Source organism: Nasonia vitripennis, assembly GCF_009193385.2.
Source record: "Nasonia vitripennis strain AsymCx chromosome 1 unlocalized genomic scaffold, Nvit_psr_1.1 chr1_random0003, whole genome shotgun sequence".
Taxonomy (NCBI): domain Eukaryota; kingdom Metazoa; phylum Arthropoda; class Insecta; order Hymenoptera; family Pteromalidae; genus Nasonia; species Nasonia vitripennis.
Window position 1 is genome coordinate 721365 of NW_022279589.1, and position 14518 is coordinate 735882.

A 14518-nucleotide genomic window follows, 5' to 3' on the forward strand; every position below is an offset into this window, starting at 1 on the left:
ATGAGAAATTGTTCTACTTTTTAGCTTAGAAAAGTTATTAGAATTTTTAAAGAGAAAGACAAATATTTTAAAAATTTTCAAAACTCCCACTCGAGCAAATTTTTTAATCACGCGCTAAAGTCACCATGGCCGATCAATCAGAGGTACCAAGATTTGTCCAGTGTCGATGATGTTGCACTCTGGTGGCGAAGATAGGAATCAGACGCGCAGCGACGGTGACGACTGATCATGCGTTCTTGAGAGAGAGATAGAGCTATTTGTATCTAACCTCTAAAATTCTCTAAAAAAGACATCCATTCAATAGAATTTGGAGCTGATGATAAAAAAAATGAGATTTTTCTTTTCTTCTTTAGCGATGTTGAGCGCCGATGTTATGTTCGCATGATGAAACAGCTATGAAGATGTTCGCTGGCAGCAATTGTATAGTGGTTGACAGATGAGGTTATGTTGTCTCCAGCTTGCGCGAAAAACTCCTCTAGGCTCATTAAACACACGAAAAAGTCGTGGTTATTCAGCGCTAGCGTGCAAGCCAGATAGAGGAACCTTTCTGCTGTGAAAAATCACTCATTTGAGTAAGAAAACACATTAAAATAATAATCATTAGGTAATACAGTAAGTTAATTTCGTATTATTATAGGACATGATATAATAATACTTATTTAACTTGTAAATATTAAATGTTCATTTGGGCTTTTTGACATGAAAAAAGTTTGAATTTATATTTCAAAAATCATATTTTTGAAGTTTTTGATGCCACAAATATGTGCATGTTAATGAGTAGTACATTGATTGTCACACTTGAAAACTGTTTTAAAGTAAAAGTGTTTCTGTAGGTCGGAGGATGATACGAAGTAAAGTTTTAGGAAAGGAGGATTGGTATCTAAGAGTTCCGCGGTTATATGGCTCTGGAAGACGATTCCACGTTTTTTATTTTAGATTATTGTTAAAACGGTCCGCGATGTGTTAAACACGAATTCTTGAGATTCGTGACCCGAGGTTAGTTATTAGGAGATAAGCACAGTCGAAGAAGAATGATTGTCTTTGATCCACCCAGTAATATCTATTGAGTGGACAAAAGGCTTCCCTATTCTCTGAAGTAGGAGACCCACCAGTGGAGAGCTGCTCGTGTGTTGGAGGAGATGAGTAGGATATACCCACTACGCATATCCTGCACACTTAAGTTAACCACGCAGTTTTCAGACTGATGTGTGAGGTACCACCATCTCACCACAAGTCTCTGACCAGATAGTCCCACCTAAGAAGATAGGGTACTACCATCCTGATCTGGTGACACATCTAAAGGGGGGAGAGGAGTGGATGATGCTAATTAATAATGGGTTTTGAGTCATTGATATATTTATAAATAATATTCGTTTATTTATTGATTATTGTTTATAAGCGATACTGGATCTCAGAGCCTATAGGAGAGGGAGTGGACTGGACGCATACTCTTCGAGAGCCTGGGGCTCATAGACTACTGGGTATAGTGGAGACCGGAGCAAGAAGCAAGAGCTACCCTTCGCTAGTTACTCATTTGAGAGCCAAATCATTAATGCTCGCTGCTGGCTTCGGGGCTCCTTATATACCCAAGTCGCTTCCTCTCTTATGTGTTACATGCGCGTACGCCATCTACCAGTGCATAGGTAGACTATTTATACTTGGCTACTAGCGCCAGTGCTGGGGTCACGATTATTCGGAGGGTCGCTCATATGCCAACTTCAAGGGGCATCGTGATAAGAGCGATCTGCTTTGTTCCCTGAAGACAGCAATCGGGCGACCCTGCATCAATTCGAAAATGTTTGAATTATCGGTGGCTGCGCCAATGAATAAGAAAATCTAAATCTCAAACTAAAAAAACAAGAACTCTAAGCACTAAATCTAGTTCCCCAAGACTTAAATATAAAACGTGAATACTAATATATTCCATAAACTTAAATCTACCTACCCCATTCACAGCGAGATGCAAATAAAAAAATAAAAATACTAAACCAAAAATGTTAGTACTAAAACTCTTACTGAATGGGGTAGGTGGGTTTAAGGATTTTAGTTTTTAATCTTACTACACAAGGAACTTCATTGGCGGCCAACCAGTCTACGCTTTCTTTAATCTCCTCATTGTCTTCTTCAGACTCTACGAAAAAAATTTTATAAAAAATGTTTATTTTATTCAATCCACAATCAAATTATTTTTAAAATTATTATTTTAAATCACCTTCAGCGTCAGGTATTTCATTTGTGCGTTGGCTCTCCTGGGCCAGCAACCGGTCTAATTTTTTATTTTCCGATTGCCTATTTCTGTACATACTCATAAGCTTTCCTTTAGATGGAATGGACATATTCTTTTTTTTCGCACCCCCACTTTTCTGTAGCTTCTTCTCATTTTCTTGTTTACTTATAGGCGGTACATAGTAAGTTCTGACAGATTCCGTCGGAAATAACTCGACAATTTTGTTTTGCAACGTCATTAATTAATCTGTTATATAATATATTAAATTCATATAATTTATATTTATATTATATTTGACTTTATAGTTTTAATATAAATTAAATTTTTAATAAAATTAAAATTTAATTAAAAATATTTTTTAAATACCTTTGTTTCTTATTCATAATTTCTGTTACAATTACATTACAGATTTTTTTCCTGTCCACTTCATCGAGTTCTTTGCATGAATCATATTTTAGAAGGACTTGTCTGCCTTTGTCATTTGCATCGAGGAGTTTTTTTAGAGAAGGAATTGAAGCTACATTGTAAATGTCACTGGATAAAGTGTTATTGGCACTGATGGTGTCATTTTCTTTTTCAACGCATTTTTTTTTTTGGTGCACTACTGCCTTCGCCATTGTTATCATCCCTCTGTTTCTACATAAAAATAATAATTACAATTTTTACAACCGTGTCCAAGAAATCAGATAACTATTAACTTTTTCCCTACAATATAAAAATAGCAAACTCTTACTCTCTTGCTACTCACAGCCTCCTTTGAATTGTTATCAGTATCCTTTTCCTTAAAATTTTTTTTCCAATAATCAAGAAAAACGGCTCTATCTCCTATGGCTGGTATCAAAGAATTTATCATCTCCTCGTTCATTTTTGGTAGAACTGCCAACGATATTTTATTGACTAAGTGTAAAAAATTAAATTATGTTTCTATTGATGTAATATTAAAATCAGATTAAAATCATTTTCATATAAAATTATCCTATAAATGTTAAAACTATTACCCGCTTGAAAGTAAGCAATACAATTTCGCTATTCGATAATTATTTACTAAAACCTAATAAAGATTTTTTTAATGTTATATACGCATACTTTCTATAGTAACTGCTGTAAAAAAGAACAAGTACGAAAAATACACTCGCTATCTTTTTCTGTACTGCCGCTCTGATTCATAGCTGCTCGGTGCACAGTACACTTTAGGTTAAGTAAGCTGTACAGCGTCGTACGACATTCGAGCTCGTTGATGGGAGCCAACACTATCAAGCCGCGTCGCACATCATGAGCGGTGCGAAATCAATTCACACGTGCCAGCGCTCAGGCATCGTGGCTGCAGTGTCCCTCCCCTCCCCCGCTACGTTTTCGCATTTTATCACATTTATATGCACGTCTAAAAGTAACCACTAAAATTTTGTAATCTAATAAAAATTTACTAAAGCCTAGTAAAATTTCATAAGGGTATTAATATAGTAATAATCTTAGTTTAATAAAGATTTATTGCAATTTAGAAAATCTTTATAAAGGCAAAACGTTAAAATACTTTTTTTTTAAACAAACGTATATTAATATACTTAAACTCCTCATAGTCCAATACATTTCAATCCAACAAATATTTGCTTAACCGAAAGAAAACAAAATTAATTTATGCGTGCGTGCCTAACAAATCTTGAGCGGTTCGAAATGCGAGTCATGAGTAAAAAGCTGTCCGTTTTTCTAACTACCTGCTGATTCTAATATCGCGCCCAGGTCGTTCATCGGTTGTGTCGAGTTTGAGGTTAATCACGTTATACACGTTCGATCGCGAACCGATCGTATAAGATGATGAAACTGTTTCTACAAAATAGATGAACGATGTGCATGCGCTTAATAAATATTTACTTGAATCTAACAAATAATACACAAAGGGCCGTATCAATATTATTTTTAAGCAAATCATTATTGAACTATACAAAAAATTACTTACTTTCGGAGGTAGCATTTAAGTCTTCCAATTCCAACTCTCGTAGAATTTCGGTGACTCCTTCGTCGGCCATTGTTCCTCTTTGTTAAAGAAGATAATGAAAGAGGTTGACGGAGCTGATGTGAGAAGGCGCGAACAATGAGTGAGCATGCAGAGCGGTCAAGACGTTCTTTGCGAACTCGGCAGCTTCTCCGAGGGCTTTGTCTAGTCGTGCACGTACGCTTTTCCTGATGCAACCCACCAATGTCACATTGCGCACGTTTTTCTCGTTTGGCGATCGAAACTAGTATGCCGGCTCGCACGTGTTGCATCAGAAAATGCGGGAGACGCGGCACTTATGTCCGGCGGCTTCCTGCGTTTCGCAGACTACGCAGCTTATTCAGTCGTGCACGACACACTTTTCCCGATGCCAATAATTGGTTAGTCGTTAACGTTTTACACTTTATCACTTCATTATCATTCATCGGCGCAGCTACTGGTAATTCGAACATTATCGAATTAATGCAAGGTCGTCCGATGGCTGACTTCAGGGAACAAAGCAGATCGCTCATATCACGATGCCCCTTGAAGTTGGCATATGAGCGACCCTCCGAATAATCGTGACCCCAGCACTGGCGCTAGTAGCCAAGTACAAATAGTCTACCTATGCTAGATGGCGTAAACGCATGTAACACAGAAGAGAGGGAGCGAAAATGAATAAGTAATAATCATTTCGTTTATGAATGCATGAACTTTAAAACAACATTAATTTTCATCAATAACCATAATTTTTATATAATTCGATCATGTGATAAAATTATATGAAATTATCAGAGATTTTTATGGAATAAAATAAAAAAATTAACGCTCCTAGAGTACATTGTACGATGATTCTAATATAATGTGCTTCAGACCGTACCTCTTGAGTAGTGTGGAAAACTGTCATTCTAAATTTTAAACTTAAAGACAATTATACATTTAATGAAACTCTTCTTGTTATACAATCGGAAGAATGAACCTGCAATATAACTTTCATCATATTCTCCGATGCAATTCTATTCTATATATATGATTTCATAAATTTGTGGTAGAGCATGTGAAAGGGTTGTGGAAAGGCATACGGAGGGGCATGTAAAAGAGTATGTAGAAAGACATGCGGAGGAGCAGATGGAGAGGCTGGTAGAGGAGCATCTGGTGGGGGTGGATGTGATTTTGTGTCTCAAAATAACGTTAATTTTGAAACGATTGAACGTTATTCTGTAAAGGGAAATCGAGGGGATGTGGTGGGGACGTAAAAGGAGGTTAAGGGGCTTTTTAAAACAAATCACGCTTACAACTATATATATATATATATATATATATATATATATATATATATATATATATACAAAGTTGTAGGATATCGAAGGGGCAACCCGATGGTGACCTTGGATTTGACTTTGAACGCGTTTTTCAAGGTCATTTGAAGGTTAACTTTGGTTTTTTAAATAGGAACCCCATTCTTTTATTGCGGGAATGGAAAGAGCGGTAAATTTTACGTTCAGAATGGTATGTTCGGTTGCGGCACTGAAGGTCATCGCAAGGTCATGCAGCCAGAATGAAACCCCGCCTACGTAATTCCTCTAGCAACGCCAAATTAAAAAAATTGGTAGAGACCAAAGTTGTAGGATATCGAGGGGACAACCCGATGGTGACCTTGGATTTTACCTTGAACGCGTTTTTCAAGGTCATTTGAAGGTCAACTTTGGATTTTTAAATAGGAACCCCATTCTTTTATTGCGGGAATGGAAAGAGCGGTAAATTTTACGTTCAGAATGGTATGTTCGGTTGCGGCACTGAAGGTCATCTCAATGTCCTGCAGCCAGAATGAAACCCCGCCTACGTAATTCCTCTAGCAACGCCAAATTAAAAAAAAAGTGGTAGAGACCAAAGTTGTTGTATAGGGGGGGGGGGGGGGGGGAGAATTGTGACCTCGAATTTGAGCCAGTCCTACAAGGTCATTTCAAGGTCAAATTATTTTTTTTCAAACTTTACTTTTACTTTGTATCCGAGATGAAATCCCTTCTTAGATGTTCTCTGTCCAGCGGCCAAGACGCAAATGAGCCCTCGCTAGCGTCCAAACATAAGTCTCGCTATTCCCCGAATGTTCCCTTCCGACGGTTAACTTGCGAATGACTCCTCTATGTGGTCGCCACCTACCTACCCGAACTCCTGATGTGCGAAAAATAAAAATGGCTCCCGAAATATGCCTTTTAAAATAAGTCCCGCGCTCAGTCTTGCCACCGCGACTCCGTCGAACCTTCCCCTACGACGCTTAACTCACGAATGATTTTCAAGCAGGCGCCCCGGCCCCGCGCCGTACCTGCCGCCCGAACTTTCGATTTGCAAAAATAAAAATAGCCTCCGAAAATTGTCGAAAGAGTCTCACACTCGGCCTTCCGCCAAAAATATTAACGAAAATTTTTATTAAAAAGCCAATCATCGATACAGAAAAAGATTAAGTAAAACATCGAAGTATTGTAGAAAAACGTCAAAGTTTGATAAAAACGTAAAAAAAATATTAAATGTTTTATTTTTAAAAAATCATAAATTGATAAACCGTAATGCCAAAATATGAATAGAATTTTACAATAAAAAGCCATCGATACAGAAAAAGAAAAAGTAAAACATCGAAGTATAAAGTAAAAAAGTTTTTATATTTATTTTACACACATTTATTATTTGAATCAGAAATAAATTGCATTATGTACCATGTCGTCACACAGATTATACATACAATTACTGGCAACAGTTAATATAATTATTTAGTGATAATTCCACTGTATAAATATTTTAATTCTATTAGAAATATTTTTGCAGCAGAAATTGGTAGGTACTTAAATTTTTTGCACTTTTCTATTAGATAAGTAATAATAAACAACCAACAACACTAAAAAATGTATGTTCATTATTTAAACTTGTACAATATGTAAGCTGTAAAATATTGTATTTAACACGATAATAATTAATTAATAACATACATATTAATATAAAATATTGCATCTAAAGTTATGTTAATGTAAAAAAATTTTTATCTAACGTAACAGAATATTTATTATTGTTAACAAATGAAGATTGTACTTTTTACATCATTTCATTTAATATTAAAAATAATACGAATATACATTTTCTATTAAAATTTTTGTATTAATGTCTTGTATAAAAAACGTTCTGCAATACGTAATGAAGGTATTTCTTGAAGAATCAATTTACTTAAAATTAAAAAATGTTTGATATAATTTCAAGTCATAGCGATTATTCTAGAAAATATTATTTAAGAGCTAAATATTCCGATTAATTACCCATATTTTAAATGTAGTTTGATTTCACAACCATTTAGCCTATTTGTTCTTTAGGGGTTTAGGGTTTAAGGCTCTTTAGTTCACATGTACAGGCTACAAAGATCACACATTTGTAAACAAGTTTTTTTGAAAGTTAAAATTTTTTTTCGATATTTCCGTCCACCATATTGGATCCGCCATTTTGAATTTTCAAAATCTGATAACAGATTTGTAATCAGCGACCTCGAAAACCTCTATATACAAACCTTCTACAAAATATTATGGATTGAAGTATACTTATAGTTATTTTGTGTTAGGGGTGGTTTACCCCCCTAAGGGGAAGTATCTATGAAAAAACCGAAAAACTTAATTTGTTTATTATAGATGTTTACAAATTTTTTCCAAATTTTTTAGTCGTTTAAAACTTTTTTATTATATAAAATTTTTTTTCGATATTTCCGTCCGCTATATTGGATCCGCCATTTTGAATTTTCAAACAGATTTGTAATCAGCGACCTCGAAAACCTCTATATACAAACTTTCTACGAAATATTATGTATTGAATTACATATTTACAGTTATTTTGTGTTAGGGGTGGTTTACCCCCTTAGGGGTAATATTTATGAAAACACCGAAAGACGTCAACTAAATTTTGTTATTAAGGATGTTTAAACATTTTTTCCAATTTTTTTTAGTCGGTTTAAACATTTTTATTATAAAATTATGCCAAAAAATATATGTTTTCAACCCCTAAAAAATAGGGGATGCTACCTTTACTCTTCAAATCACCATGAAATACTTGCTCTTTTTGTAAGAAATAACCTCCAATTTGTTTCATTGAAAAATATTAATTTTAAGCCGAGATATTTAAAAAAAACGCTTTTTGGGGGTTAACTTTAGGGGAGGTTTTTACCCCTTAAAAGTGAAAATTAGCCGATAAAAAAAATACGTGTCTCTTATTTTTTTATGTTCTACAACATATATGAAAATCATCAAAATCGGTGAGTTCGGGTTGGGTACCTTTCCTTGTTAGTAATTTTTTATGTTAAGGTATATACATCACACGAGGGAAGTGTCTTGGTGTACGGGGTGGCCGATGACGAGGTCTAGGTGGTGCGCTTTGTGTTTTGTTGTGTCTAGGCTCCGTGTTTTTTTATTTTGTTTATTGGTAAACAACTAAATATTCTTTTTATGTATCAGAACGTCATAAAAACACCATACAATGAAACAGTCTTGGCAAGTTATGTTGTAAGTATCTTGAGAGTTGTTCCTAATTGATCATTATATAACTTAACTTTAAGTTAAGTTAGCCCTTTATTGACCAAAAAAAATTTGTTGTTTTATTATGATTAAATATAATAAACTTGATTTTGGTTGATTGATCTCAGTTTTTTTTATCTGTTATTTCGTTGCAGAATATATCAAACTCGCCTAACCTTTTACTTTTTTAGAAGTTAATTTTTTTTAGAGATATGTACTACAATTTATATTGTTGTAAGTTTTTAAGCCTTCAAATAACGTGGCGCCTTTTACTTGATTTAATATCAATTTTAAATGAAACTGTTCATGTTCTTTAGGAGAAACTACATTTAATCTACCAATCGTATTATTTTTTATTTTATTTTTTATTTTTCTGCCAGTTTTTGCTACTTTTATTAAAAATATAATATTATCGACTATTTACGTATTTTATAGATTTGCCGAAATTATCGACTTTATTTAATTCAAACCAAGCTGTTAGTCATGTTTGATAATTTCCCATTGCAGTTTTAATTTTATTTACTTTAAATATTTTATATTGCTTATTTTTATCATTTACAGGCATATTTTCTACTAAATGACTTCTATAATAAATTGGATAATTTTGTAATGGCCAAGCTGCTCCATTAAACTTAAATATCTACCATCAACATAATTTTTAATTTCATTAAATTTATCATTATTACAATCATCTTTATGGATATATTTAAAGTATTTTATGCTATGGCATGCTATGGCATTTATATTTCATTAATAAAAACTTATTATATGGTACAAGTAGAGTTTTATAAATGTGATTATCAGAAGTATTATTTATTTTTTTATATAGTAGGTAACAAATTTTTTGTATCGTGGTTACATTAGCGAAAGGTTTTGGAAATTTGTTTGTGCATTATTTTTCTTTATTATTTAAACATGGACTCTTATTATTATGAGGTCCGTGCAGCATATGTTATATGATTAATTTCTTAAGTTTCTGAAGTAATGTGGTAAACCTCGTTTATGAAACTCAACTGTATAAAGATAAGCGAATACATTCTCAAAATATTTTTGTTTGTTATATCATTCATTATCGATTGTACTTTCGTGCAAAATAGTCTAAAGGTGATGTGAGGTACATCATTTGGAGTTGTGTTTTTGGAAATTGTTTTAAAATTAATTTTAATTCTTTCCATTTTGGATTGCATGTTACAGTTATGAATAAATCTGGTCTACCACATTTTCTGATAATAGCCATTGCATCTTGATAATGTTGTTTCATGTACCTAGGACCTAAAATATATGTTGATGGTTGTATAAAAAGATTTCCGATTTTTGCTTTTGTTTCAAAATTATTAAAAATATTTGAAGCACTATTAACTACTGCATCTAATAATGATTTGATTATTTCTCAAATAATTAAAGCGATTATTTTCTATCATAACATAAGAGTGTTTAAAAAATTGTTGAGTTAATCTCCCCACATATAATAAAGGACTGAATTTTTTTTTGTTAGGTCGATATGCAAGTTTGTATGAATAATATTCAAAAGAGTAAGCTTTTTTTCTCTTTTGACTGATTATTTTGAAAATAATTAGTACTCCATCCGTAATCACTTAGTGGAAACAGTAATAGGAAAACCATTGGATCAACAAATTGCGATAATTTATTTAAATATGTGTCTTGTGAATTCTTTAGGATATACGCAAAGATTATAATTTTCTAGTTAACCTGTGTCATAAACTATAATAGCACCGCATTCAGTGGTTAATGGTTTGTTATATACATGTTTTTGTTGTCCGTTTTTTCGTAAAAAAATCATTTTATAATTTGGAAGATTTTCAATGTTAGCTATTTGATGCGAAAGTTTATAATTTTAGCAATAGGATTTTTTTTTAATCTTAGTCACAATTTTAATATGTGATTAGATTATATTTTTATTATTATATGTATTTAATCTTTGTTCAACAGCTGTTTGATCATCAAATATATATAATTGACTATATTTCGGTCTTTTATGATCATCTGGTTTTGAAGTATCGGGAGTTACGTGACAAATTCGGCCTTGTATTTTAATATTGTAAATAGATTGTCCTTTTTGTTCTATTTCGTTAGTCAGAAAAGATGCGAAATCAACAAAATTATTATAATATCTTATTAATTTTCTAAAATTATCATCATATAATAAACGGTCTTTTAACTTATCATCATATTTACATAAATGCACGTTCCTATTATGGCAACAATTTGATTTTTTTTTCTTTCTAATATTTAGCATTCATACGTCATTTCATCATAACTTAAATATTCAACGATATATCATCATCCATATTATTTACTTTACATGTACTAAGTGTTTTGATTCTTTCTTTAGAAAAAACTCTAAAATGTTCTTTAATTATTTTTAACGTTAGGATTTTGAAAATTTGTGATGGTATTCACCAGAATCAATATTACCCGTAAATAATAATGTTAATTTTAAATTACTTAAAGTATTTCCAAAATTTAAGATGTAATGTAAATTTTCAATCTAAAAATCCAATATAAAAGTCATTATCTGAATCATTAGTGAAGCATCTATAATAATTATATTATAATAGTTCTTTTAGAACCATTGCGTTCTTTGAACTTGGACTCATTTATTCTGTCCATATCGTTATTAACTTTCAATAAGTAAATTATTTTAATAGCTCTCTAAAAATTTATTGAGTTGTTTGTCAAAAATGCAGTTAATTAATCAGACAGCGATATTTTACTGTGCAATAACGTAATGATGTAGAGAGCAATCTTACGTTCATGCATTATTTGGTGGGGGAGGGGGTAGTAGGGAGATTAAGTGTGGGGATAAGTAGGGGTAGGAGGGGGGCTTTAAAGGTTTTAAAAAATCACATAAAAATGAAAGAATTTTACGTAACTAGACTTTAGCGCGACAGCCAGATGCTGATTACTCACTTCTTAATTCCGCACGGCTATCCCACGTTGATGCGGAAGTCGGCGACGAATGTCAGCCGTCGGTCCAATGCCGACTTCGTTCAATGCAGACGGGTTGCTTCGGTGTACAACTGCGCGGCGTGCGAAGCTCGCCGCGATTTCTTCGCGCGTAGAGTCCTCCGTCAGAAGGACGTGATAAGTTCGCGGAATAATAAAGCGTACATCTATGTTCTGTGATGAAATAATATATTCTATTCCAATATGATTACAAGTACCGCGTAAAGTACCGCGTAATGCGAGAGGATGCTTCCGCACTCGCGGCTTGAGCTGAAGACGATGACTCGGTAGCAGCGAGTCCCGGATTCGGTGTCTGCAGTCGGTTCGATACTCTTATAATCGCGCAGTAGCTATTGTTGATGACTTACGGTGTCCGCGCAAGCGTTGATCGCTCGGCCTTCGCGTATCTGCCAGCACCACGGGGATAATCCTGGCTGACCTGGAGGCGTCCCTCCTGGTCGTTGCAGTGGCGTTGCTGGGGTTCCCCGGGTGCTCTCGGTGGTGTTGTCGTGGGGCTGACTCCTCCAGCCGTTGGCCTCTGGTTAGTTTCGGGTGCTCGCGTCTTGTCGTGTAAATACTCGCGGGTGATGTATTGGTATCGCACGTCTAAATTGCGTTAGCGCTTCTACCTATCCGACCCAGCGCGCCGATTCCGCGCGCACCCCCCGAGTATCGTCGAGCTTGCAACGCCGCTCTCTCGCCTGGAGCTGCCGCGCAACGCGACGAGCGCGCAAAATACGGATTCGCATTCGCTCGTCACAGAAGATATATATATATATATATATATATATACTGTAAATCTAGAAATAAAAATACAGCTCCTGAGCACAAAACAGCAGATAAGCGCTATAATTTCATACTTGTATATAAATAAGAGTAATTGATTATAATAGGATATTAAAAATTTTTAAAAATTAAATGGTTTACCGATTCGACACTTGTTGTCTGTTTGGCAGTAATTTTTCCATTCAGAAGACTTTGTACACCAATAGTAGTTTCAACAGTAGTAGAGCCTGAGCTTTGTACAGCCTCATGTAATTTAACAGATAAACTGTTAGTTTCGGTATGAGCATGAACTGCGGACGCACAAGCAGCTGTCCCATCACGTGATTTAGTTGCATCCAGTAACACTTTTAACGAAGCTATTGCATGTAACTGCGTTGCTTTGTCATCTATTTTTCCTACAAAAATTATATATATATATATATATAATAGTTTAATGCGTAAACATTAGTCATCAACCCTTCCACCCCTCTACGTCCCATTTACAAGCAATGGTAACAGATCGTTGTTCCGTAGCTGACTAACCATTAAAAAGTCAGTTTGAAAAGTTTGAGTTTTGTTAATTTTTCTATAAAAAATAAAGTCTAGATCCTTCGTCTTTACCTAAGCATCTACGATGTGTTGTTGTGTTAGTTTTCCTAAATTTATAAACGGACTAAAATCATTTCAAATTCTAAATTTTACTTATAAAATTGAAGTGTTGTTATAATATTTCTATGATGTTTACTTTTCATGTTCGTCATCGAACCGAATTTACCATTTGTAAAATCCAATGTGTAAACCAGTGTGTAAAATTCGTCAATGATTCCCCTTGATAAACCTCCGTATTATAACAAACCTGGGTCCCTGTACGGGCGCCAATGAAACGGTCCGCGAAGGGTTAGAGCGCGAACGCGAGGAATTCGTGACCCGAGGTTAGTAAATCAGGAGACAAGCACATACGAAGAACGATGAGGAACTCTGATCCACCCGGTAATATCTGTTGAGTGGACAAAAGCTTTCCCTATGTTCTGAAGTGGAAGACCCACCAGAGGAGAGCTGCTCGCGTGTTGAAGGAGGTGAGTAGGGTCTATCTACTACGCACGCCCCGCGCGCTTAGGTAAACCACGCAGCTATTAGACTGATGTGTGAAGTACTATCATCTCACCATGAATCTACGACCAGATGAGCTACCTAAGAACAGGGTACTACCATCCTGCACCGATGACACAACTGATGGGGGGATGGGAGATGATGTTCTAATAAAGGGTCAAAATTATTTATATTTTGCAAAGAGTTATTTATTTATTCTTTTAATAAATATTTGTGAGCGATGCTGGATCTCAGTCTATAGGAGATGGAGTGGACTGCATACATACTCTTCGAGAGCCTGGGGCTTATGGACTACTAGGTATGGTGGAGACCGGAGCAAGAAGCGAGTACTACCATTCGCACGTTACTCAGTTGAGAGCCAGATCATTAATGCTCGCTGCTGGCTCCGGGGCTCCTTATATACCCGAGTTGCTCCCTCTTTCCTGTGTTACATGCGCGTACGCCATCTACCCGCGCATAGGTAAACTATTTACATTTGGTTACTAGCGCCACTCTGTCGGTAACTTGCCTACGCCAGGCAAGTTATCTGTTGCTGTTCTCTTATCCCCGGGCTGGGCCTGCCGTCACAGTGAGGAGGGGGTGGTTGGGTGGTTTGTAGCTGACGTTTGGGGGCTGTGCATGATTATTTATAATAATAATTTTTTGAATAAATAATTCTTTAATAAATAATGATGATCTCGATGTGGTGGTGTGGGAGTGTACGTCGTCTATGAGAGCAGTAGAGCTCTACACGCAGATGAATGGAGTGTGGAGTATGTGCGTAAGTAATCGATCTCGTGTTCATATATTTAAATAAATAAATATCGTGTGTAGGTTTATTTAAATGTGAGTGATTTATTGTAGATACAACCTTACATGTGGTGTGTATAGGAAAATAGGGTTGGAGAAAGTGTGGACAGGGAGTCGGAGTGGTGACATCTAGCATCAAGTGTCTCGGCG

The 14518-nt window shown here is 35.0% G+C and overlaps 2 protein-coding genes and 1 long non-coding RNA gene across 27 annotated transcripts in view; 1 reads left to right on the top strand and 2 right to left on the bottom strand.

Annotated features, from left to right (window-relative positions):
- LOC100115682 (sodium/potassium/calcium exchanger Nckx30C) overlaps positions 1-14518 on the bottom strand; it is a 570283-nt gene that overhangs the window by 345133 nt on the left and 210632 nt on the right. For all 25 annotated transcript variants that reach the window (XR_004345110.1, XR_004227569.2, XR_004227594.2 and 22 more), the window contains one exon: positions 12632-12885. Coding sequence is in view for 14 of the 25 variants with exons in the window: in XM_031929636.1 (XP_031785496.1) it covers positions 12632-12885 (254 nt within the window). In the remaining 11 variants the exon portion in view is untranslated. The remainder of the gene's footprint in view (positions 1-12631; positions 12886-14518) is intronic.
- The window catches only part of LOC116417614 (histone-lysine N-methyltransferase KMT5B-like), a 144680-nt gene that overhangs the window by 121458 nt on the left and 8704 nt on the right, over positions 1-14518 (top strand). The gene's annotated exons all lie outside the window — the stretch shown is intronic.
- LOC116417728 lies at positions 2054-4166 on the bottom strand. Its single transcript, XR_004227997.1, has 4 exons — positions 2961-4166; positions 2594-2863; positions 2213-2473; positions 2054-2131 (listed from the first exon to the last, which is right to left on the bottom strand). It is a non-coding gene; the product is annotated as an uncharacterized LOC116417728 (long non-coding RNA).